This window comes from Somniosus microcephalus, chromosome 19 (assembly GCF_052327205.1).
Source record: "Somniosus microcephalus isolate GS21.2 chromosome 19, FLI_Smic_1.0, whole genome shotgun sequence".
In the NCBI taxonomy this organism is placed as follows: Eukaryota; Metazoa; Chordata; class Chondrichthyes; order Squaliformes; family Somniosidae; genus Somniosus; species Somniosus microcephalus.
In genome coordinates this window covers 53,688,773-53,714,476 of record NC_141005.1, presented here as the reverse complement: position 1 = coordinate 53,714,476, position 25,704 = coordinate 53,688,773, and the positions used below count along the sequence as shown (strand labels likewise).

General features: G+C 47.1%; 2 protein-coding genes across 2 annotated transcripts in view; both read left to right on the top strand.

Moving 5' to 3' along the window:
- The first annotated feature begins 208 nt into the window (after positions 1 to 208).
- On the top strand, positions 209 to 3,689 carry LOC147104442 (uncharacterized). The gene is made up of 3 exons (XM_085962184.1): positions 209 to 805; positions 872 to 1,302; positions 3,611 to 3,689. Exons 1-3 carry the CDS (start codon positions 209 to 211, stop codon positions 3,687 to 3,689), a joined length of 1,107 nt encoding a protein of 368 aa, XP_085818310.1.
- A 35-nt stretch (positions 3,690 to 3,724) lies between these two features.
- LOC147104441 (uncharacterized) overlaps positions 3,725 to 25,704 on the top strand; it is a 159,725-nt gene continuing 137,745 nt past the window's right edge. Inside the window, exons 1-4 of the mRNA XM_085962183.1 lie at positions 3,725 to 3,779; positions 6,089 to 6,290; positions 9,448 to 10,445; positions 11,433 to 11,608. Coding sequence (XP_085818309.1) covers positions 3,725 to 3,779; positions 6,089 to 6,290; positions 9,448 to 10,445; positions 11,433 to 11,608 — 1,431 coding nt within the window. The remainder of the gene's footprint in view (positions 3,780 to 6,088; positions 6,291 to 9,447; positions 10,446 to 11,432; positions 11,609 to 25,704) is intronic.

Genomic DNA, 25,704 nt, shown 5'->3' with positions numbered 1-25,704 from the left:
AAACTCGTCGCTGAAATCTGCTGCAGTCAAGGTGAAACATCTTGTGGTGCCTCCCAGATCTGCTAACTATCGGTCTGCTCAGTTGGTGGACACTGCCTGCTAGAAGAACTTTACTACACAACTGTAATATTGTATGAATATCATAATTAGTATTTGTTTGTAGAATCTGTTATATAACGAAAATTTTCACAGCGGGGAGTAACCATATATGTGTTCTGTGTGTAGACGAGGCTTCAACCGATCGTCCAACCTGGAGAGACACAAGGACACCCGCACCACGGAGAAACCGTGGAAATGTGGAGACTGTGGGAAGGGATTCTCTTGCCCATCTGAACTGGAAACTCATCGGCGCAGTCACACTGGGGAGAGACTGTTCACCTGCTCCGTGTGTGGGAAGCAATTCACTCGTACATGGAACCTCACCGAACGCCAGCATATTCACACTGGGGAGAGACCGTTCACCTGCTCGGTGTGTGGGAAGGGATTCACTCGTTCAAGGAACCTCACTGAACACCAGCGTACTCACACTGGGGAGAGACCGTTCACCTGCTCCGTGTTTGGGAAGGGATTCACTCGTTCATGGAACCTCACTGAACACCAGCGTATTCACACTGGGGAGAGGCCATTCACCTGCTCGGTGTGTGGGAAGGGATTCATTTCTTCATCCCACCTCACTACACACCAGCTTGTTCACACTGATGATAGATCTTTTAAATGTTCTGACTGTGAGAAGACCTTTAAAAGCAGAAATTATTTGCTGGCACACCAACGCACTCCCACAGGGGAAAGACCATTCGCCTGCTCCGTATGTGCGAAGGGATTTGCTTGTTCATCCAACTTGCTGGCACACCAACGCACTCACAGCAGGGAGAGGCCGTTCACCTGCTCCGTGTGTGGGAAGGGATTCACAGAGTCTGCCAGCCTCACTGCAAACCAACTTGCTCACACCGAGAAGAGGCCTTTAGAATGTTCTGACTGTGAGAAGAGCTTCAAAAGCACAAGGGATCTGCTGACACACCAGCGAGTTCACACTGGTGAGAGACCGTACACCTGCTCGGTGTGTGGGAAGGGATTCACTTCTTCATCCCACCTCACTACACACCAGCTTGTTCACACTGATAAGAGACCTTTTAAAAGTTCTGACTGTGAGAAGACCTTTGAAAGGAAAAATGATCTGCTGGCACACCAGCGCACTCACACTGGGGAGAAACCGTTCACCTGCTCCGTGTGTGGAAAGGGATTCATTCGTTCACCCCACTTGCTGAGACACCAATGCACTCACACCGGGGAGAGGCCAACGGAGTATAATGTGGGAAAGTGCAAGGTTATCCACTTTGGCAGGAAAAATAAAAAAGCAAACTATTATTTAAATGGAGAGAGATTACAAAATGCTACAGTTCAGAGGGACCTGGGGGTCCTTGTGCATGAAACACAAAAAGTTAGCATGCGGGTACAGCATTTAATCAAAAAAGGCAAATGGAATGTTGGCCTTTATTTCAAGTGGGTTGGAGTATAAAAGCAGGGAAGTCCTGTTACAACTGTACAAGGTATTGGTGAGACCACACCTTAAGCACTGCATACAGTTTTGGTCTCCTTATTTAAGGAAGGATATACTTGCATTGGAGGCAGTTCAGAGATGATTCACTGGGTTAATTCCAGAGATGAGGGGGTTGACTTATGAGGAAAGGTTGAGCAGGTTGGGCCTATACTCATTGGAATTTAGAAGAATGAGAGGTGATCTTATTGAAATATATAAGATACTGAGGGGGCGTGACAGGGTAGAGGTAGAGAGGATGATTCCCCTCGTGGTGAAATCTAGAACTCAGGGGCATAGTTTCAGAATAAAGGGTCGCCCTTTTAGAACTGAGATGAGGAGGAATTTCTTCTCTCAGAGGGTCGTAAATCTGTGGAATTCTCTGCCCCAGAGAGCTGTGGAGGCTGGGTCATTAAATACATTTAAGGTGGAGATAGACAAATTTTTGCACGATAAGGGAGTGAAAGGTTATGGGGAGCGGGCTGGGAAGTGGCTTTGAGCCCAAGATCAGCCATGATCTTATTGAATGGCGGAGCAGGCTCGAGGGGCCAAGTGGCCTATTCCTGCTCCTATTTCTTAGCAAGCCAGAGAAAGGGCACCCAGGGTCTCTCACATGGCACTCCAACTTTGTGCAGTGGGTCAACACCGCAAGAGAGGTCCCACAGGGGACAGGAGGCCCTCCAGAAAGAATGATGTGGGACCAGATCACCGAGGCTATCGCTGCCCACCTACTGGCTCCAGTGCCCAAAGAAGATTCATGACCTCAGACCACTGGTCAAGGTCAGTGAATGGATCTTCAAAAGCCCTCTCCTACCAACTGCATCACTAGCCTCACACACTGCTCAATGCACGACTGCCCCCCCCACACACAATAACTCGACTACCAATAATCTTTACCAATCACGAGGCACACCTCCCATTCCTAGCTTCACCTCACCCCCTTGGAGAAGATGATGCTGGCCATTCTTGGCTTGGTCAACGACAGGGCTGAATGGATACAAGATGCTGGTATCCTCATACGTTATCCATCTTCTGGCATGCACCTCTTGCTTTCCTCCCCTCCCCTCACCACAACCCCACCCTTGTGCCTTCCTCATTTCACACACCCAAGAAATGTAGCCTGCCCAGCCAGTGGGTAACCAAGAAGAGGGAGAGGAGAGTAAAGAAGAAGAAGAAGAAACACCGTCACTCGAGTTTACACTCCCAGCCCCGAGCTCCTCAAGGTTGACCAGCAAGGCCATTTGCAGTGTCCCCCACTGAAAGTCAACAGCCTTCCATCAGCCATGCTGCATCCACTGGGGTAACACTGCGTGACATCAGTAGGATAGGCAAAGGCACACACAGGCAGTCACTAAGGGAATGCATAAGGGTGATGAGCTGATTTCTTGATGTCATATTGGATGGATAGATGTATAAAGTTGGATTGGAAAGTTTGCTTTGTGGTGGCTTTTATTTCAGCATTGTGGCCAAGAGGACGCTGTGATGGTCAGTAAGAGAGGGAAGGTAAGGTGTGGGACAAATGTGGAAACGGAAGTTGGGGTTGCGGTCACTGGTACTGCAGACGGATGATTCCATCCCTGATATCCCCACCAGAAAGGAACTGTCTGGTTTGCACCCATCCTTCTGTTTCCTCCTCTTCTGCATCTCCCTCTTCCCTCTGCTGCTGTAAACCGGAAATAAAAGCATAACATTCTGGAAATACTCAGCAGGTCAGGCAGCATCTCAACCTAAGACATGAACTCTGTTTCTCTCTCCACGGATGTTGCCCGGCCTGCTGTGTATTTCCAGCATTTTCTGTCTCCTTTCTTTTCCATCCAAGGCCTTGCAAGCATCCAGCTGCACTCCCTGCACACTTTAAACTTTAAACTTGTATTGCACCAAGCCACTACTTCAATAAAATTAAAAAAAATCCAATCCAAAAGCTTGAATGCAAACTAACCTGAAAGATGTGTGTTTCTGTTTAAGAGCTGCTGACAGCGCCTCTGTCAGTCTGCTGAACTCAGCGCTAAGGTCCAAGTTCGCAGAGCGTGACGCTAAGTCAGCGTGGCGTCACCCTCTCTTAGTTTACATTTCCAGGCCCAGCACTGCTATCGGCAGCAGTAAGGCCCTCACCAAAATGGCGGCCACCGAGTCCCACGCCATAGAAGGGCGCTAGAGTGGAGGCCACCATTTTTAGACCGGATCGCGGTGATGACGCGTGGCACAGCGATTAACATGAGACAGAAAAAAGAGGCTTATGACAAATGTAAGTTTCATAATATAGCAGAGAACCAAGCTTAATATAGAAAGTACAGAGGAGATCTGAGAAAGGGAATAAGAGGGGCCAAGAGAGAGTGTGAGAATAGATTAGGCGCCAACATAACAGGGAACCCAAAAGTCTTTTATAAACATATAAATAGTAAAAGGGTAGTCAAAGGAAGGGTGGGGCCGATTAGCGACTAAAAAGGAGAAATTCTTGTGGAGGCAGAGGGCATGGCTGAGGTAGTAAATGAATACTTGCATCTGTCTCCATTAGAGAAGAGGATGTTGCCAATGTAGCAGTAAAGGAGGAGGTAGTAGCGATATTGGATGTGATAAAAATAAAGAGGAAGTACTTAAAAGGTAGGCAGTCCTCAAAGTAGAAGTAAGCCCCGGTCCGGATGGGAGGCATGCTAGGTTACTGAGGGAAGAAGTAAGGCTCAAATTGCAGAGGCTCTGGCTACAATCTTCCAATCCTCCTTAGATATGGAGGTGGTGCCAGGGGACTGGAGGATTGTAATTGTTGCACCCCTGTTTAAAAAAGCGAAGAGGAATAAATCCGGTAACTACAGGCCAGTCAGCCTAATGTCGGTCGTGGGGAAACATTTAGAGACAGTAATCTGGGACAAAATTAATTGGCACTTGGGAAAGTATGGGCTAATAAATGAAAGCCAGCATGGATTTGTTAAAGGCAAATTGTGCTTGACTAACGTGATTGAGTCCTTTGATGAAGTAACAGAGAGATTTGATGAATGTATTGTGGTTGATGTTGTGTATATGTACTTTCGAAAGGCGTTTGATGAAGTACCACATAATAGACTTGTTAGCAAAATTAAAACCCATGGGATTAGAGGGCAGCGGCAGTGTGGATACCAAATTGGCTAAGAGACAGAAAGCAGAGAGTAGTGGTGAACAGTTGTTTTTCAGATTGGGGGGAAGTATGCAGTGGCATCCCCTAGGGGTCAGTATTAGGACCACTGCTCTTTTTGATACATATTAATGACTGGGACTTGGGTATACAGGGCATGATTTCAAAGTTTGCAGATGACACGAAACTTTGAAATGTAGTAAGCAGTGAGGAGGATATTAACAGACTTCAGGATAACATAGACAGACTGGTGAAATGGGAAGATACAGGCAGATGAAATTTAATGCAGAGAAGTGTGAAGTGATACATTGTGGTAGGAAGAATGAGGACAAGCAATATAAACTAAATGATACAATTTTAAAGGGGGTGCAGGAACAGAGAGACCTGTGGGTGTATGTACACAAGTCTTTGAAGGTGACAGGACAAGTTGAGAAGGCTGTTAAAAAAGCAAATGGGATCCTTAGCTTTATAAACAGAGGCATGGGGGGGAATTTTAACGTGGAGCTGCCCGTGGGCTTAGATGCGGGTGGGTTGGTTAAAGTGACCAGAAATGTAAGCGTGTTGGCTTCAATGTTCTGACTTCCACCTTTAACTCGGGCGCGTTGGGCTGGTTCCGCATACCCCCCTCAGGAGAGGCAGGTTAGCGATTCATTATGGTAATCATTCAATTCCAGCAATATTTCAACCCAGTTTGAAACTTAACGGCGCATCCACGGGCTTCCTGAGTTCGGCGTTGAGACCTAGCCAAGAACACAAAGCGAATTGATGGGGCTTATTAAAAGTCAGGCAAATACTCCAATAAATACTCAGTGATCACGGCTGCTTTCTTACCTACCACTGGGAAAGGGTTTGTTCCCAATACTTCTGCTGAGAATTTTCTTTCTACACTTTGGAGGTTTTCAGAATCAGATTAGGATGGGTGGCACCTTAGATTGACCTTGGATGAGGAGCAATAGCAGCAACAGCCTGCTGTTGACAGTCCTGCAGCTGCACAGCAGAGAGAAGAGCAGCAGAGGGGTACAGCCCGCAGGATGCACTAGTCGTGAAACAGGGTGTACATGGAGAGGCTCAGTTTCCTAGACCTCTCCAAAGAGCAGTGCCTCCGGAGGCTGAGGTTGTCGTGTCAGGTGGTGGCAGCCATCTGCAGCTCCCTAGAAATAGACCAGCTGGACCTGGTGGCCACGAGATAACAGTGGCAGTGAAAGTGGCCACCGCCCTCGACTTTTTTGCCTCTGGATTCTTCCAGAGCTCTGCCAGAAACATATCCAGGATCTCCCAGTCAGCGGCCCATAAATGCATAAGACAGGTGATTGATGGGTTGTTTGCCAGGGCCGGCAATTATGTGAACTTTGCCTGTGATGACGCCAGTCAGAATGATCTGGCGCTCGAGTTTGCATCTCTGGCTGGCTTCCCACATGTGGAGGGCATCATTGACTGCACACGCCCAGATCAACCAGGAGTGTTCGTGAACTGCAAGGGGTTCTACTTCATCAATCTGCAACTGGTGTGCAACCACAAGAAGATATTTCTGCAGGTGCGCTCCAGATTCCCGTGGAGCTGCCATGATGCTTTCATCCTGCGGCAGTCCGAGATCCCGGGCGTCTTTGGACCTGGAAGCAGACTTAAGGAGTGGCACAACATTACGCAGCGGTGAGGATTGGAGTTGGAGGAGGAACAAGGCGCTGAGCATCCATTATCTGCAGAGAAATCCGAGGAGGAGGAGGAGGATGACGCCAATGCAGCACCAGCCGCTCACAATGCTGCCCAGGAAGCCAAGGATACCCTTATTATTGTAAGGTTCACTTAGTTACCACCACAGGATTAATGTAAGAACCACATCCAATGCTCCCCAATGCCATTAACACAAAGCAGTCCTACAAACAGCCAAGCACCCATTGCACATCTCCCCATTGGTCCCCATCAATTCATGTGACGCGCTGTAAGGCCAAGGCTAAGATGTCTGTCATCCTACTTATGGCACCAGACATGTTGGCATCCAGAATCTGCACGGCCAACTCCCAGCTCATCCAAATTCCACCTTTGGATTGGCTCTTTAAATAGCCGAGTTGAGATCACGTCAAGTGGGTCCTCATCACGCCCGCTGCCACGCATTCAACGGCAAACCCAGAAAGAAAATTATAATGAGCTGCCTGCGTTAAAGTACCACAGACAGACGTGCTGAATTTACTTTTGGGTTTCCCATGCAATATCAGAACCGCCCCCCCAACCCCCGCCGCCGCCTGCACTCCAAATGCACCTCGCAGTTATTATCGGGGTCATAGAGTATATAAGCAAGGAAGTTATGCTAAACCTTTATAAATCACTGGTTAGGTCCCAGCGGGAGCATTGTGTCCAATTCTGTGCACCACACACAGATTGACTGGGGGTACCTCACCAACGCTGAGACCCATGTTCTTACAGGGAGGTTAACTGGTACTGTGGGGGAGGGTTTAACCTAAGTTGGCAGGGGGAGGAGTAACAGGATGAAGCATTAGAGAGGAGATACAAGATGCACGAAGGACTAGGAGAGACTAACTTCATTAGAATAAAGAGTAGTTCAGAAATAGGAAGGATTATTGAGTAAACTAGGCCTATATTCCCTAGAGTTTAGAAGAATGAGAGGTGATCTCATTGAAACATATAAAATTCTTAAGGGGCTTGACAGGGTAGATGCTGAGAGGCTGTTTACTCTGACTGGAGAGTCTAGAACTAGGGATCATAGTCTCAGGATAAGGGGTTAGCCATTTAGGACAGAGATGAGGAGAAATTTCTTCATTCAAAGGGTGTGAATCTTTTGAATTCTCTACCCCAGAGTGCTGTGGATGCAGTCTTTGAGTATATTCAAGACAGTATCGATAGATTTTAGTATACTAGGGGAACCAACGGATAAGGGGATAGTGTGGGAAGGTGGAGTTGAGGTAGAAGAGCAGCCATGATCTTATTGAATGGTGGAGTAGGTTCAAAGGACCGAATGGCCTACTCCAGCTCCTATTTCTTATATTCTTAATGGGAGATCTTCAGCGAGGAGATGGTTTGGGTATAGCATAGACACAAGGGGGAAAGGAAGAACATCCAAAGCTAGAGCGCCTTCGATGTCAAAAGATACAGGCTTAGAAATTCGTGGCCTCCAAGAAAGCTGCCAGTGCCACCGTGGCCGGGGGGATTAAAGCCACCGAAAATGGTGGCACCGGTAGGACTGAAAAATTGGCGCTGGGGGCCAATGATTATTGGCCCAGTGGTAAACTGACAATGTAATGCCCTCCTGGCAGTGTTTGTCCTGGCATCAGGCCCCAATGTGGCGTCCAGAAGCAGCTTTGGAGCTTCGCTCAGCCTCTGAAAGTGAGGCTGAGATTTTGCAAAGCATTGTGGGATGTTAAAAGGGCAATGCACTCTCATATTCTTAAAAGGGCAATGCTGTCAGAAATGATAACATTAAAAATGATGTAAAAATATGCAGTTTTCAGCCCTGCTGCTCAATTGCCTTCTGAAAAAAAAATTAACGTTAAAAAGAATTCCCAAATGGGAGTCTTCAGCTCTCCAAGCTGAATTCCCTTCCGCACCTAAAAAAATGGGAAAAGTGCTTCAGCACTACCACAGATAGCTCTGGAATTAAAATGAAAATATTGTCAAAATGAAAATATTGGCACAATTAAATTAGATTTAGAATGAAATTCTAAACACAAGACAGATTTTCTTTATTTCATATACATATGACCTGCTGAGTGTTTCCAGCATTTTCTGTTATTATTTCAGATTTCCAGCAGTCGCAGCATTTTGCTATTGTATGTTTACATAGAGGCTGCTAGATTCTGAATTAAAAGACTATCTGCCCAGAAACTCTTGAATTGAAGCTTTTTTTCAATTCCTCCTTGGCTTCACCCCTCCCTATCTCTGTAACCTCCTCCAGCCCTACAACAGATTGCTGCGCTCCTCCAATTCTGGCCTCTTGCACGTCCCCAGTTTTAATCGCTCCACCATTGGCGGCCGTGCATTTAGCTACTGGGCCCTAAGCTCTGGAATTCGTTCCCCCAAACTCCTGACTATCTTTCCTTTTTTAAGCCGCTCCTTAAAGCCTACCTCTTTTGCGCTAATATCTCCTTATACGGTTTGGTGTCAAATTTTGTTTGATAACGCTACTGTGAAGCACCTCGGGATGTTTTACTATGTTAAAGGTGCTACACAAATGCAAGTTGTTGTTATTCTCTACACAGGGACCTTCCCTGTTGGAGAGGTCCATAAACATCATTGTGCTGTCTAGGCAACGGGCAAAGCCATCTGTCTTAACTATCAATTTAAGAAGTTTATAGTTCCAATTAACTCCTGGGCTTTATAAACAGGGGCATGGGGGGGAATTTTAATGTGGAGCTGCCCGTGGGTTTAGATGCGGGTGGGTCGGTTAAAGTGACCAGAAATGTAAGCGTGTTGGCTTCAACGTGCCGATTTCTACCTTTAATTCGGGCGCGTTGGGCTGGTTCCGCGTACTCCCCTCAGGAGAGGCAGGTTAATGATTCAAATATGGTAGTCATTCAATTCCAGCAATATTTCAACCCAGTTTGAAACTTACCGGCACATTCAAGGGCTTCCTGAAACTCATCGTTGAAATCTGCTGCAGTCAAGGTGAAACATCTTGTGGTGCCTCCCAGATCTGCTATCGGTCTGCTCAGTGGGTGGACACTGCCTGCTAGAAGAACTTTACTACACAACTGTAATATTGTATGAATATCATAATTAGTATTTGTTTGTAGAATCTGTTATATAAGTAAAATTTTCACAGCGGGGAGTAACCATATATGTGTTCTGTGTGTAGACGAGGCTTCAACCGATCGTCCAACCTGAAGAGACACAAGGACACCCGCACCACGGAGAAACCGTGGAAATGTGGAGACTGTGGGAAGGGATTCTCTTGCCTATCTGAGCTGGAAACTCATCGGCGCAGTCACACTGGGGAGAGACCATTCACCTGCTCGGTGTGTGGGAAGGGATTCACTCGTTCAAGGAACATCACTGAACACCAGCGTATTCACACTGGGGAGAGACCATTCACCTGCTCCGTGTTTGGGAAGGGATTCACTCGTTCAAGGAACATCACTGAACACCAGCGTATTCACACTGGGGAGAGACCATTCACCTGCTCCGTGTTTGGGAAGGGATTCACTCGTTCAAGGAACATCACTGAACACCAGCGTATTCACACTGGGGAGAGACCATTCACCTGCTCCGTGTTTGGGAAGGGATTCACTCGTTCATGGAACCTCACTGAACACCAGCGTATTCACACTGAGGCGAGGCCATTCACCTGCTCCGTGTTTGGGAAGGGATTCATTTCTTCATCCCACCTCACTACATACCAGCTTGTTCACACTGATGATAGATCTTTTAAATGTTCTGACTGTAAGAAGACCTTTAAAAGCAGAAATTCTTTGCTGGCTCACCAACACACTCACACAGGGGAAAGGCCATTCACCTGCTCCGTGTGTGCGAAGGGATTTGCTCGTTCATCCAACTTGCTGGCACACCAATGCACTCACAGCGGGGAGAGGCCGTTCACCTGCTCTGTGTGTGGGAAGGGATTCACAGAGTCTGCCAACCTCACTGCAAACCAACTTGTTCACACCAAGAAGAGGCCTTTAGAATGTTCTGACTGTGAGAAGAGCTTCAAAAGCACAAGGGATCTGCTGACACACCAGCGAGTTCACACTGGGGAGATGCCGTACACCTGCTCGGTGTGTGGGAAGGGATTCACTTCTTCATCCCACCTCACTACACACCAGCTTGTTCACACTGATAAGAGACCTTTTAAATTAGGTAACCACACCTCCCCCCCCGACCCTGAACACGGGGGCCCCACAAGGATGTGTGCTGAGCCCCCTCCTCTACTCCCTCTTCACCCATGACTGTGTGGCTGTTCATGGATCCAACACCATCATCAAGTTTGCGGATGATACCACGGTAGTAGGCCAGATCACCAACAATGATGAGTCAGCCTACAGGGAGGAGGTCCAGCATCTCGTGAAGTGGTGCGCCGATAACAACCTGGCCCTTAACATCAAGAAAACCAAAGAAATCATTGTGGACTTCAGGAAGTCTAAAGACGGAAGTCACACCCCCATCCACATCAATGGGGCTGTGGTGGAAAGGGTGGACAGCTTTAAGTTCCTCGGAGTCCACATCACGGAAGACCTCCCCTGGTCCCTCAATACCTCCTCTCTGGTGAAGAAGGCCCAGCAGCGCCTATATTTCCTAAGGAGGCTGAAGGGATGTAACCTGTCACCCCTGATCCTCTCTAACTTTTACCGCTGCACAATAGAGAGCATCCTGACAAACTGTATCACAGTATGGTATGGCAGCTGTAGCTGCTATGACCGGAAAGCCCTGCAGCGGGTAGTCAAAACTGCCCAACGCATTACCGGCACCCGGCTACCGACCATAGAGCACATATACCAGAAACGCTGTTTACGGAGGTCACGGTCCATCATCAAAGACCCTACCCACCCCAGCCACAGTCTGTTCGCCCTCCTGCCATCTGGGAGACGCTACAGATGCATTCGCACCCGTACGACCAGATTTAGGAACAGCTTCTTTCCCAGGGCTGTCATCCTACTGAACTCCACAAATAAACTCTAAAGCCTGCACATCTGCCAATGCACTTTATTATGGTTATGTTTATGTTAATGTATTACAAGCCAAATGTATGTTGAATGTTTAAATGTCTTAATCTAAATGTACACTCTCGGGAGCCGCAAGCCTACATTTCGTTGTACTGCACTTGTGCACTAACAATGACAATAAAAGTTGATTTGATTGATTTGAAGACCTTTAAAAGAAAAAATGATCTGCTTGCACACCAGCGCAATCACACCGGGGAAAAACCGTTCACCTGCTCCGTGTGTGGAAAGGGATTCATTCGTTCACCCCACTTGCTGAGACACCAATGCACTCACACCGGGGAGAGGCCAATGGAGTATAATGTGGGAAAGTGCGAGGTTATCCACTTTGGCAGGAAAAATAAAAAAGCAAACTATTATTTAAATGGAGAGAGATTACAAAATGCTACAGTTCAGAGGGACCTGGGGGGGTCCTTGTGCATGAAACACAAAAAGTTAGCATGCAGGTACAGCAAGTAATCAAAAAGGCAAATGGAATGTTGGCCTTTATTTCAAGGGGGTTGGAGTATAAAAGCAGGGAAGTCCTGCTACAACTGTACAAGGTATTGGTGAGACCACACCTTGAGTACTGTGTACAGTTTTGGTCTCCTTATTTAAGGAAGGATATACTTGCATTGGAGGCAATTCAGAGACGATTCACTGGGTGGGTTAATTCCAGAGATGAGGGGGTTGACTTATGAGGAAAGGTTGAGCAGGTTGGGCCTATACTCATTGGAATTCAGAAGAATGAGAGGTGATCTTATTGAAACATATGATACTGAGGGGGCTTGACAGGGTAGATGCAGAGAGGATGTTTCCCCTCATGGGGAAATCTAGAACTCGGGGGCATAGTTTCAGAATAAGGGGTCGTCCTTTTAGAACTGAGATGAGGAGGAATTTCTTCTCTCAGAGGGTCGTAAATCTGTGGAATTCTCTGCCCCAGAGAGCTGTGGAGGCTGGGTCATTAAATACATTTAAGGTGGAGATAGACAAACTTTTGCAAGATAAGGGAGTGAAGGGTTATGGGGAGTGGGCTGGGAAGTGGCTTTGAGCCCAAGATCAGCCATGATCTTATTGAATGGTGGAGCAGGCTCGAGGGGCCAAGTGGCCTATTCCTGCTCCTATTTCTTAGCAAGCCAGAGAAAGGGCACCCAGGGTCTCTCACATGGCACTCCAACTTTGTGCAGTGGGTCAACACCGCAAGAGAGGTCCCACAGGGGACAGGAGGCCCTCCAGAAAGAATGATGTGGGACCAGATCACCGAGGCTATCGCTGCCCACCTCCTGGCTCCAGTGTCCAAAGAAGATTCATGACTTCAGACCACTGGTCATGGTCAGTGAATGGATCTTCAAAAGCCGTCTCCTACCAACTGCATCACTAGCCTCACACACTAATCAATGCATGACATTAAGAAGGATGTCAAGGCTTTAGAGATGGTGCAGAGGAGATTTACAAGCATGGTACCAGGTGTGTGGGACTTCAGGTACCTGGAGAGACTGGAGAAACTGGAGTCGCTCTCCTTGGAGCAGAGAAGGTTAAGGTGAGATTTAATAGAGGTGTTCAAAATCATGAAGGGTTTTGACAGAGTAAATAAGGAGAACCTGTTTCCATTGGCAGAAGGGTTAGTAACCAGAGGACATAGATTTAAGATGATTGACAAAGGAACCAGAGCTGAGATGAGGAGATAAAAGCAGAAAATGCTGGAAATACTCAGCAGGTCAGGCACCATCTATGGAGAGAAAAACAGAGTTAACGGGGTTGATTTTCCCGAAGCTGTCGGGAAGAAGGCGGGACTACAACTTCAAGGTTTTTGGCCCGCCTACATCGACGTCCAGCCAATCCGCGCGATTTTCCCTTGATTGACCTTGTTGAGCCCGCCCAGCGGGCTCAGCAGGCCAATTAAGGGCCACCCGGCAACAGGTGATGTCACAGACTGAAATTTCATCTGTCAAGAGTTCTTGACAGATAAAATATCAGTGTTTCACAGCTGTTTGAAGCTGTCAAACACTGACAGTCTTACTTCTAGCATGAGTCCTTCTGCACAGACTCAGTTTGAACTCTCAGCAGCACTCAAAGCTGAAGGCTGTCACTTTTCACAGATCGCAGCCATTCAGCTTTAAGTGCCGGCTGAGTGATGGGCTCCCGATGCCTGCAGGAAGAAAGGCTGTTAAGGTAAGTGTTGTGTCTGGGTATAATAAGACACAGACTGCAGGAGAAACGATACAACAGGTGTTTACTCAACGTGGCTCACAGTGGAACTGCCTGTACAGATTACTACTCAGTGCTATATACAGGTGTGGTCACTGCCGGTACTACAGTATACATGAGCTGTACAAAGTAGTTCCCCCCTTAAAGGTATATACATTACAATTCCTCCCCTTTTAGATTAACAGTACCATAACACTCATTTAACAATTAAATATCAACTAATTACAATTAACACTTTTAACATGCAACATTAGCTGAAAATAGTCTATTTATATATTCAGTCTTTGGGGAGGCTTCCTGATCCTTCCTGGATAGCGCCTTTCCCGAGTGTCTTGCTCTTGGTGCAGAGGCGATTCTGGCCCCCTGTCGTCGGTTGGTTCATCAGCTTCCGATGCGACTGTTTCTGGGGTAGATGCGACCTGTACGTCGGGTTCATCACCAGGTACGTATGGGCGAGGCATGGGGTTGACTTGTTCCTGTGACTCTAGGATCTGGTCAGCATGGCATCTCACGATGCTCTCCCCAACGTCCACTGTGTACATTAGTCGGCCCTGCCGCGTGCATATCGTTCCTGGCTGCCATTTTTCTGTTCGGTAGTCGCGGGCCAAGACTGGTTGCCCTACATTGAAGCTCCTTGTTGGCTTCTCATGGATGTGCTAGAATTGCTTACTCTCAACATCTCTTCGTACGTTTGGTCTGAGCAAATTCAGGCAAGATCTTAACCTTCAGTTAAAGAACATCATGGCTGGGGCCTGGTTGGTGACTGCATGTCCCATGGATTGGAGGGTAGCTAATGTTACCCCACTATTCAAAAAAGGTGGTAGAGAAAAAGCGGGGAATTATAGACCGGTAAGCCTGACATCGGTAGTGGGGAAAATGCTAGAGTCTATTATAAAAGATTTAATAGCAGAGCACTTGGAAAGCAGTGACAGGATCGGACAAAGTCAACATGGATTTACAAAAGGTAAATCATGCTTGACTAATCTACTGGAAATTTTTGAGGATGTAACTGGTAAAATAGATAAGGGAGAACCAGTGGATGTGGTGTATTTGGACTTTCAGAAGGCTTTCGATAAGGTCCCACATAAGAGATTAGCGTGCAAAATTAAGGCACATGGGATTGGGGGCAAGGTATTGACTTGGATAGAGAACTGGTTGGCGGACAGAAAGCAAAGAGTTGGAATAAACGGGTCGTTTTCCGAGTGGCAGGCAGTGACTAGTGGGGTACCGCAAGGATCGGCCCTAGGACCCCAGCTGTTCACAATATATATTAATGATCTGGACGAGGGAATTGGATATAATATCTCCAAAATTTGCAGATGACACAAAGCTGGGCGGGAGGGTAAGCTGTGAGGAGGATGTCGGGAAACTCCAGTACGATTTGGACAGGTTGGGTGATTGGGCAGAAACATGGCAAATGCAGTATAATGTGGATAAATGTGAGGTTATCCACTTTGGTGGCAAAAACAGGAAGGCAGATGATTATTTGAATGGCAATAGATTGGGAGAAGGGGAAGTGCAAAGAGACCTGGGTGTCCTTGTGCACCAGTCGCTGAAGGTAAGCATGCAGGTGCAGCAGGCGGTTAAGAAGGCAAATGGTATGTTGGCCTTCGTAGCAAGAGGGTTCGAGTACAGGAACAAGGATGTCTTGCTACAGTTGTACAGGGCCTTGGTGAGACCGCACCTTGAGTATTGTGTGCAGTTTTGGTCACCTTACCTGAGGAAGGACGTTCTTGCCATGGAGGGAGTGCAGCGAAGATTCACCAGGCTGATACCTGGGATGGCAGGAATGACGTATGAGGAGAGATTGTGTCGATTGGGCTTATACTCACTGGAGTTTAGAAGATTGAGAGGGGATCTCATCGAAACCTATAAAATTCTGTCAGGTCTGGACAGACTAGATGCAGGAAGGATGTTTCTGATGGCTGGGGAGTCCAGAACCAGGGGTCATAGTCTAAGGATAAGGGGTAAGCCATTTAGGACTGAAATGAGGAGGAATTTCTTCACCCAGAGAGTGGTGAACCTGTGGAAATCTCTGCCACAGAGGGCGGTGGAGACTAGTTCATTAAATATATTCAAGAAAGAGTTGGATATATTTCTTGAGGCTAAAGGGATCAAGGGATATGGGGAAAAGGCAGGGACAGGGTACCGAATTTGGATGATCAGCCATGATCACATTGAATGGCGGACCAGGCTCGAAGGGCCGAATGGCCTACTCCTGCTCCTATCTTCTATGTTTCTATGTTTCTATGTGTCGCATTCCGGTAGGCGAACAGGAAATTGTCCACCTTATGCTGCAGTGGAATGTTGTCATTGTACATAGCCTTTATTGCCTTCTTAAAGGTTTGTACGAACCTCTCAGCCAATCCATTTGTGGCTGGATGATACGGGGCGGATGTGTAATGCCTTACCCCATTCTTTTTCAAGAACCTCCGGATAAAGTCCCGCATAGGAGACTGGTCAAGAAGGTAAGAGCCCATGGGATCCAGGGTGCCTTGGCGCGTTGGATCCTAAACTGGCTGAGTGGCAGGAGGCAGAGGGTGATGATCGAAGGATGCTTTTGTGACTGGAAGCCTGTGTCCAGTGGGGTACCTCAGGGATCGGTGCTGGGTCCCTTGTTGTTTGTGATCTACATAAATGATTTGGATGAGAATGTAAAAGGTATGATCAGTAAGTTCGCAGATGACACGAAAATTGGTGGGGTGGTAAATTGCGAGGAGGAAAGCCTCCGGCTACAGGACGATATAAACAGGTTGGTCAGATGGGCGGAAAAGTGGCAAATGGAATTTAACCCTGAAAAGTGCGAGGTGATGCATTTTGGACGGACAAATAAGGCAAGGGAATACACAATGAGTGGTAGGACCCTAGGAAGTACAGAGGGTCAGAGGGACCTTGGTGTACATGTACATAGATCTCTGAAGGCAGCGGAACAGGTAGATAAGGTGGTTAAAAAGGCATATGGGATACTTGCCTTCATTAGCCGAGGCATAGAATATAAGAGCAGGGAGGTTATGATGGAGCTGTACAAAACGCTGGTGAGGCCACAGCTGGAGTACTGTGTGCAGTTCTGGTCGCCTCACTATAGGAAGGATGTGATTGCTTTGGAGAGGGTGCAGAGAAGATTCACCAGGATGTTACCTGGGATGGAGCGCCTCAGCTATGAAGAAAGACTAAACAGGCTGGGGTTGTTTTCCTTGGAGCAAAGAAGGCTGAGGGGGGACCTGATTGAGGTGTACAAAATGATGAGGGGCATAGATAGGGTAGATAAAGAGGAACTTTTCCCCTTAGTAGGGGGGTCAATAACAAGGGGGCATAGATTCAGGGTAAGGGGCAGGAGATTTAGAGGGGATTTGAGGAGGAACTTTTTCACCCAGAGGGTGGTTGGAATCTGGAACTCACTGCCTGAAAGGGTGGTAGAGGCAGGAACCCTCACAACATTCAAGAAGCATTTGGATGAGCACTTGAAATGCCATTGCATACAAGGCTATGGACCAAATGCTGGAAAATGGGATTAGACTGGACAGGGATGGATCGGCGGCGCAGACACGATGGGCCGAAGGGCCTCTTTCTGTGCTGTAAAACTCTATGACTCTATGACTCTATGATAACTCTTCGGACACAAACTGTGGTCCGTTGTTGGAGCAAATCTGTTCTGGCAAGCCATTCCTGGCAAAAATGGTCCGCAGGACTGCAATAGTTTTCTCATTGGTGGTGGAGGACATTTTGATCGCCTCAGGCCATTTCGAGTGCGCATCCACGGCTATTAAAAACATTGAGTCCATGAATGGACCAGCAAAATCAATATGCACCCATTGCCATGGAGATGAGGGCCACTCCCATGGGTGTAGAGGGGCCTGTGGTGGTGCATTTTGGACTCTCTGGCATCCTGAGCAGCTCTTGGTCAGGTCCTCGATTTGTTTATCGATTCCCGGCCACCACACATAAGTCCTGGCTAGGCTTTTCATTTTTACCCCTCCCAGATGACCCTCATGAAGCTCATTGAGCACTCTATCCCTTAACTTGGGTGGAATTACCACTCGGGATCCACACATCAAGGTCCCCCGGCACACTGACAGCTGTTCTCTACTTCTCGAGAATGCTGGCAACAGTGAGTCGCCATGTGCTGGCCATCCCTTCACCGTCAAATCATATACCCGAGACAGTGTCGGGTCATTTCGGGTTTCCTTTTCGATACAAGCGTTCGTTACCGGTAGGTATTCAACTATAGTCGAATGGAATATTTCGACAGTATCCACTGCTGGTGCTTCCTCCACAGTAGGCAGTGGCAGGCATGATAGCCCATCAGCATTTCCATGCTGTTTCGTGCCCTTATATTCAATCTCATAGTGGTGCGCCCCTAGAAAAAGTGACCATCTTTGTAGTCGTTGCGCAGTCATCACCGGAACGCCCTTCTTTGGATTAAAAATGGAGCCAAGAGGCTGGTGATCAGTCAGCAAGGTGAATTTCTGCCCGTGCAGATAGTGATTGAACTTTTTCACTCCCCACACTAGGCTGAGGGCCTCCCTGTCAATCTGGGCGTAGTTACGCTCGGCTGAGGTTAGTGATCATGACGCAAAGGCTATTGGCCTCTCTGAGCCGTCCGAGAATTTGTGCGACAGCACCGCTCCAATGCCGTAGGGTAACGCATCACATGCCAACCGAATTGGTAATGCCGGGTTGTAATGGGCCAATACCTCTTTCGATGTGATTAGTGTTTTGCTCTTCTGGAAAGCTCGTCTACATTCGTCACTCCACTTCCATGGCACCCCAGTTTGCAGCAGGGTGTTCAGTGGGTGTAGTATTGTAGACAAATTTGGCAAGAACTTATGGTAGTAGTTTACCAGCCCGAGGAACGACCTCAGTTGTGACACATTTTCCGGTGCTGGAGCCTTGACTACTGCCTCAATCTTTTCTGGGGACTTATGTAACCCCTCTTTATCGATAACGTGGCCACAATACGAGATCTGTTTTCTAAAAAACTCGCATTTGGGGCGGTTAGCTCGGAGCCCATATTCCTTCAATCTAGTGAGCACCTGCTCCAGGTTGGCAAGGTGATCACTGTCATTTTCGCCCGTGACCAGGATGTCGTCCAAATAACACTGGGTCCCTGGGATCCCTTGCAAGACTTGTTCCATTGCCCTCTACCAAATAGCCGGAGCTGATGCTACCCCGAATACCAGCCGGTTGTATTGGTAGAGACCTTTATGGGTGTTGATTGTGAGGTATTTTTTTGATGCTTCTTCTACCTCCATTTGCAGATACGCCTGGGCCAGATCAATCTTAGTGAAGCGTTTCCCTCCAGATAGCGAGGCGAAAATATTTTCAATCCGCGGAAGTGGATATTGTACGGTGTGAAGGACCGGGTTCACTGTTACCTTAAAGTCCCCACAGATGCAAACCCTCCTTGGTTCCCCAGGCGTGCTGCTAAACGACTTTTTCATCACAGGGACGATGGGGGTAGCCCACTCGCTCTATTCTACCTTGGACAGTACACCTGAACGTTCCAGACTCTCCAGCTCTGCTTCGACGGCTGGGCGGATCACATAAGGTACCGGTCTGGCCTTAAAAGATTTTGGGCTTGCATTTTCTTCAATTTTAATCATCGCTTTCATGCCTTTTAGTGTTCCGAGTCCTTGCTGGAACACTTCTTTCGCGTCAGTTAGGATCTTTGACAGTCACCCAGGTGTGACGTCGTCATCCTTTTTGTCAGCCACAGTCAGTGCCTATATGGAATGCCAATCCAGTTGTATTTTCCGGATCCATTCACGTCCCAGTAATGGTGGTCCTCCATCTTGCAATACATACAGGTCTAGTTTTGGTGTTTCCTTACCATTATATATAACGGTCACCCTTATTTTTCCTTTGGGGTAGACTTTTTGCCCCGTGTACGTCTTCAAAATCATTTTTGTGTCTCTCAAGGGTATGTGTGAGAATAGCTGCTCGTAGTCCCGTCAGTTTATGACTGTTAGGGCTGATCCTGTGTCCAATTCCATCTTTACCTGGACTCCTGCTATCTTGAGAGTGACCCAAATGGTTCGGTGATCCTCCATTGTGATCACATTATGTAGTTTCAGACAACTCAGTTCCCTGCTTTCAAAGTCGTTATCACTCTTTTGTTCGTCTGAACTATTCTCCGTCATCTTATGTACCTTCTTGTACTTTTCTTTGGTAGGTTTCTTATTGCTGGTTTTCTTTCCCGACCTGCAGACTCGTGCTATGTGTCCTACTTTTCCACACTGTCTGCACACTTTGTCTTTGAACCAGCAATCGTTCTGGTCCTGTGTTGTTCTGCCGCAGCGATAGCACTTCTCTGTTCCATATGACATTTCGTTTGTGCCATATTCTTGCAGTCTCTGTTGTATCTCTGCAGCGCCCCGTGCTGCTGCTTCATATGATACCACAATGCTGAAAGCCTTTTCCAGCATACGGTCCTTTTCAGATAAAAGCCGTTTCTGGGTTCCTTCACTTTGAAGCCAACACACAAACTTGTCCCTTAAGGTATCTGCCAGTCCCGCTCCAAACTGGCAGTGTTTCGATAGTTTGCGCAGTTCTGTTAAATAATCAGCATTGCTTTGATCCTTATGCTGGTTCCATTTGTGAAACTTGAATCTTTCTGCTATCAGCAGCGGTGTGGGGTTTAAATGTTCCTGTAGTATCGTTACTATGTCTTCAAAACTCTTTTCCATTGGCTTCGTTGGGGTTACTAGATTTCGTAATAAACCATACGTCTTTGCACCCATTAAATTTAACAATACCGACGCTTTCTTGTCATCTGACACCTCATTTGCCTTGCAGTACACCTCTATTCGTTCGACATATGTAGTCCAATCTTCGACTTCATTGTCAAATGCAGTGATACTGCCACTCTTCGGCATTTTGGGTGTGGTTTAAAATGGCGTCTCCCAATGGCTTAAAATGGCGTCTCCCGCGCTTTCCTTCCACCCCCGCTGCTGCCAACGCCACACTCGGCGGTCCTCGTGGCAATGGCGGTGCCTCGCAGGTTTCTGCGCATCTCTCTCCCTCTCTTCGACGCTGCTCGGCCCCTGAACACCGGCTGCGCCCTGTGCGCTCTGCCCTCTCTCTCTCTCCCCCGTCGACGCTGCTCGGCCCTTTGCTGTGCCACTCGGTCGGGCTCTAGCCCGCTGCTGTCCGGGAAGGGTCTGCGCACTACCTGTTGCCAGCCCGTTTCGCTGGACCACCTCGACTGGAAAGCCAAGCCTGGCTCTCGACAGCCTCCCCCGCAATTCTCGAGTCTCTGCTGGATGACTGGACGGTTGCCCGTGGTCGATGCCCGAGTCTCTGGCCTGGACCTCCAATCCACTGATCTCCAGGAATGAATCCCCGGGAGGTGATGCAGAGTTGCAGGTAGGTTCGAACTTGCCTTGTCGCCAATGTTGTGTCTGGGTATAATAAGACACAGACTGCAGGAGAAGCGATACAACAGGTGTTTTCTCAATGTGGCTCACAGTGGAACTGCCTGTACAGATTACTACTCAGTGCTATATACAGGTGTGGTCACTGCCGGTACGACAGTATACATGAGCTGTACAAAGTAGTTCCCCCCTTAAAGGTATATACATTACAGTAAGTACAGGTAAGTAAAAGTTCTTTACACACTTTAGACACACCAAACACACTTACCTTTGCACTCATGTACCCATCACTCACCTGAGCGCCGACATCGTGACCCCTCCAACTCCTTCAACCCGACGGTCCGCCTGCTCTAACCTGGCGTGGTTTGGAGCCGTCGGGAAACCCACACGAAACCCCTCAAAATAGGGATTAGGCTAAAAACTGCCTGTTAGCTACCTGTTAACAGGCAGTTAATTGGCACTAATCCCTTCCCGCCTGGGGTCGGCGGGTCCAATTGCGGGTCAGGTACCCGCCGCCTCTGAAAGTTGCGTGGAGTGGGATTTTGGGCGGGATGGTGTCGGGACCCCCAAATTCGGGATTTCCCCCCCCCCCCCACACGCCTGAAACCCCGCCTGACAGCTCCACGAAAATCGACCCCAACGTTTCAGAGATGAGGAAAAAAAAATTTACGCAGCAACTTGTTATGATCTGGAATACACGGCCTGAAGGGTGGTGGAAGCAGATTCAATAATAACTTTCAAAAGGAAATTAGATAAATACTTGAAGGGGAAAATTTTGCAGGGCTATGAGGAAGGAGCAGGGTGGTGGGACTAATTGGATAGCTCTATCAAAGAGCTGTCACAGGCACAATGGGCCAAATGGCCTCCTTCTGGGCTGTATCATTCTATGATTCTATGATACTGGCATACTGAGCGATGGAAATGAATCCAATTTTTGTGGTTGCTCACTTCCTTTTCTTTTTATGGGTGGAGATAGATTGTTAACTTCGAACATTCACTATGCTGAAGCTTTAAAACATTGGTCTCCACTGAAGAATTAACATCACAGCTGTTAGTGCTTAATAAATTCTGGTGGGGATCGTAATGATAGATGTTAATGCTGACATTGCCAAGATGGAGTTTTTCAGTGGCAGGGGTCCATTCTGAGCCCAGATGGGTATCAAAGCCTTGTTAATTTTACCAAAGCTTCAAAGCTGCAGAACTTCATTACAATGCTAATTCTCTTTCCGTTGTCAAAACTAATACTTATTAATTGGAAATATAGTTTCAGCTCAAGTCATAAGAAAGCTTTTCATCTGTTTTAGAAGAATTCTGCAAATAGGTTTCAAAGAAGCTTGCACTGACCTTCAGTATAATCTTTGCTTTCATTTTAGAAATAGTTGTGCGTTTAAAAAAAATTAATGTTGATCTTTATCATAATTCTTGTTTTCATTTTGCTTCAAGTAAAAATGCTATGTTAACTCAATCTATAGAATGCCTTTGTTTGAACATAACAGATACAAATTCTTCAAGGGAGTAATCTGAAGAGACCCTGGTGGAATTGTATTGTATTGTTATAGCCCCCTTATATGTGCAGGCACTTCAAAGTGTTGCTTCAAGATGTCTACCGTATGCTCACAAATGATCCTGCTGGTTGCATAGACATGTTGGATCTGCATTCACCTAATGTTTTGGCATAGGACTGTCATGAGCCAAGGTAGAAGAGGGTAGGCTTGGTTTTGCTGGGAGCCATCTATCCAATCATGTTTCTCCTTCAAATAGCCCAACTGCTGTCTTTAAAATAAAGGAATCGTGCTTGTTGCCTGGGAAATGGGCATTCACCTGCATGATCCTGCATTGATGGTCACTGACCACCTACACATTGATGAAGCTGAAGTCCCTGCAGTTCATGAATGCAATAGGAGAGAGCCCAGATGTGTGGAGGCCCAGATGCCCACTTGGGTTCAAGAACAACAACTTGTATTTATATAGCGCCTTTAACGTAGTAAAACGTCCCAAGGCGCTTCCCAGGAATGTTAGAAGACAAAAAATTTGACACCGAGCCACATAAGGAGAAATTAGGGCAGGTGACCAAAAACTTGGTCAAAGAGGTAGGTTTTAAGGAGCATCTTAAAGGAGGAAAGAGAGGCAAAGAGGCGGAGAGGTTTAGGCAGGGAATTCCAGAGCTTAGGGCCTAGGCAACAGAAGGCACGGCCACCACTGGTTGAGCGATTAAAATCAGGGATGTTCAAGAGGGCAGAATTCGAGGAGTGCAGATATCGCGGGGTGTTGTGGAGCTGGAGGAGATTACAGAGGTAGGGAGGAGCGAGGCCATGGATGGATTTGAAAACAAGGATGAGAGTTTTGAAATCAAGGCGTCGCTTAACCGGGAGCCAATGTAGGTCAGTGATGGGTGAACTGGACTTGGTGCGAGTTAGGACACTGGCAGCTGAGTTTTGGATGACCTCATGTTTACTTAGTGTAGAACGTGGGAGGTCAGCCAGAAGTGCGTTGGAGTAGTCAAGTTTAGAGGGAACAAAGGCACAGAATAGTCAAGTCTAGAGGTAACAAAAACATGGTTCCATCAATAATGCCCTGGACTTTGGGAATTCTGCAATGTGCAATGTACAAAAATTGCAGTGCCCTCTCACTCTATTGCTACCGTTCCATGGAGAAAGTAATGGAAATGTTTGGCCTGGTAAAGAAGGCATCAGTGACCTTCTGGATGCATCTTGGTGCAAGTGTCAGCTTTTGCTCAGAGGTAGCAGTCTCACCCTTGAGTCAAAGGTCATGGGTTCAAGCCCCACTCCATAGACTTGAGCATATAATCTAGGATGAAACTTCAGTGCAGCACTGAGGGAGGGCTGCACTGTCAGAGTGCTGCCTCTCAGATGAGACTTTGAAAGAGGTCCTGTCTAACTGCTCAGGTGAACATAAAATATCCCATTGCAGTATTTGAAGCAGAGCAGGGGGGTCAAATATTTATCTCTCAACCAATATCAATAACACAGATTATATGGGCATTTATCTCATTGCTGGTTGTAGGACTTTGCTCTGCATAAATTGACTGCCTCATTTTGCTGCATTACAACAGTGACTTCGAAAGTACTTCATTGGCTATGAAATGCTTTAGGCCATCTTCAGGACATGACAGGTCTTTTCCTCTTCCATTTGTGCACTGCGGATTAACCAATCTTGCAGATGTCCCCTGAGGTAGCTTGGAAGGTTCAGTGCTGTGGTGACCATCATAGCTACCGGCAGTGTTGTCCCTGTGACGGAGGTTGTCCACAGGTCAGATTCCAGCAGATGTCCCAGCTCAGTCACTGCCACCCTGGTGAGGTGCATGCTGTTACCCTTAGACATTCCCAAGTACATGTGTTTGGGTCTGTAGCCATGGATGTGTGAGTAATAGTAGGTGCTAGAAACCCAGCTCTGATACAAGTGAACCTATCTTGCAGGTCTCCTTTCATCCTCCTCCTGCTTCCAAAAAAACTCAATAACAAGGAGCATCCATAGCAATTCCCATATTCAGAATTTAGATTGTTGCAATCAAAAATACAGCTTTGGGAGCTCACTTCCTGAAAACAATAACATCGCTGGGGGTCATGTTTAATTTACATGTGGGAGCGGAATCCACAATGCATTCCAGGTGAGAAGATCAGAAATCCTACATGTTCCAATTTCCTTCTCATCAAGATTAATTTTACATAGAAACATAAGTAGGCCATTCGGCCCTTCGAGCCTGCTCTGCCATTCAACGAGATCATGGCTGATCATCCAAACCCTAGCACCCGGTCCCTACACCGCCAGCCATCCCATCCAAGCCCTATCCCCGTAACCCCACGTATTTAATCCCCCCTAACACTAAGGGCCAATTTTTATCATGGCCAATCAACCTAACCCACACATCTTTGGACTGTGGGTGGAAACCAGAGCACCCAGAGAAAACCCACGCAAACACAGGGAGAATGTGCAAACTCCACACAGACAGTCACCCGAGGCCGGATTTGAACCCGGGTCCCTGGCGCTGTGAGGCAACAGTGCTAACCACTATGCCACTGTGCTGCCCTTTGTCATTTTGTCATTTAAATGAAGCTCTCAAAGATTCTGTGCAAGAACACTTCAGCCCTTTTTAAAAGGCCAACCAGAAACTTGAGTTCAGCGTAATTCAGGGATCCGGCAAAATGGATCCCTGCCAAATTTCCTGCACGCCTGAATCATGCCGACAAAAACATTCCTGCCAGTCAGAAAATCAAATCTTATATCCATTATAATGTTACTTGGTATGGCATCGCCGCTACAAGTTGTACTTACTTAGGGAATGATGGGGCAGACTTTCCTGGTTCTGCACTTGGGCAGAAATTGGGACAGACTCCATTGTGGGCGTGCAATGCTCCCCACTCAATTCCCCTCCATGTGCTGCGCCCAGGCAATCTAATATGCTCAAGTGCAATAACAGAAAAATCTGCCTCAATGCCGTGATGCAGGGTGCAATTGTTAGCGGATTACAGGTGTTGTCCTGGATCACTGAGCCAGAACTTGATCTCAGTACAATGTTATAGAAGGACAAAATCACTACAGAATAGATACAATATAAATTATCTTTCAGTTGATAAATGCGTACCTGTCCAATATAACAGTCAGCCAAGCGAAACATTCCAATTTACCATTTCCATCCGCTCCCATTATCCAGAAATCCTGATCCAAGTAAATTCCCCATTCAAACTTAATATTATGTGGTAAACTAGTTACGTTTTTATCAGGATTTATTTGTGTTCAATTATTCTAATCAAGAGAGGCTGTTATAACTTGTAATTCCTTAATAAGTATGAACAGACTAGATGTGTTATAAAAGCTCAA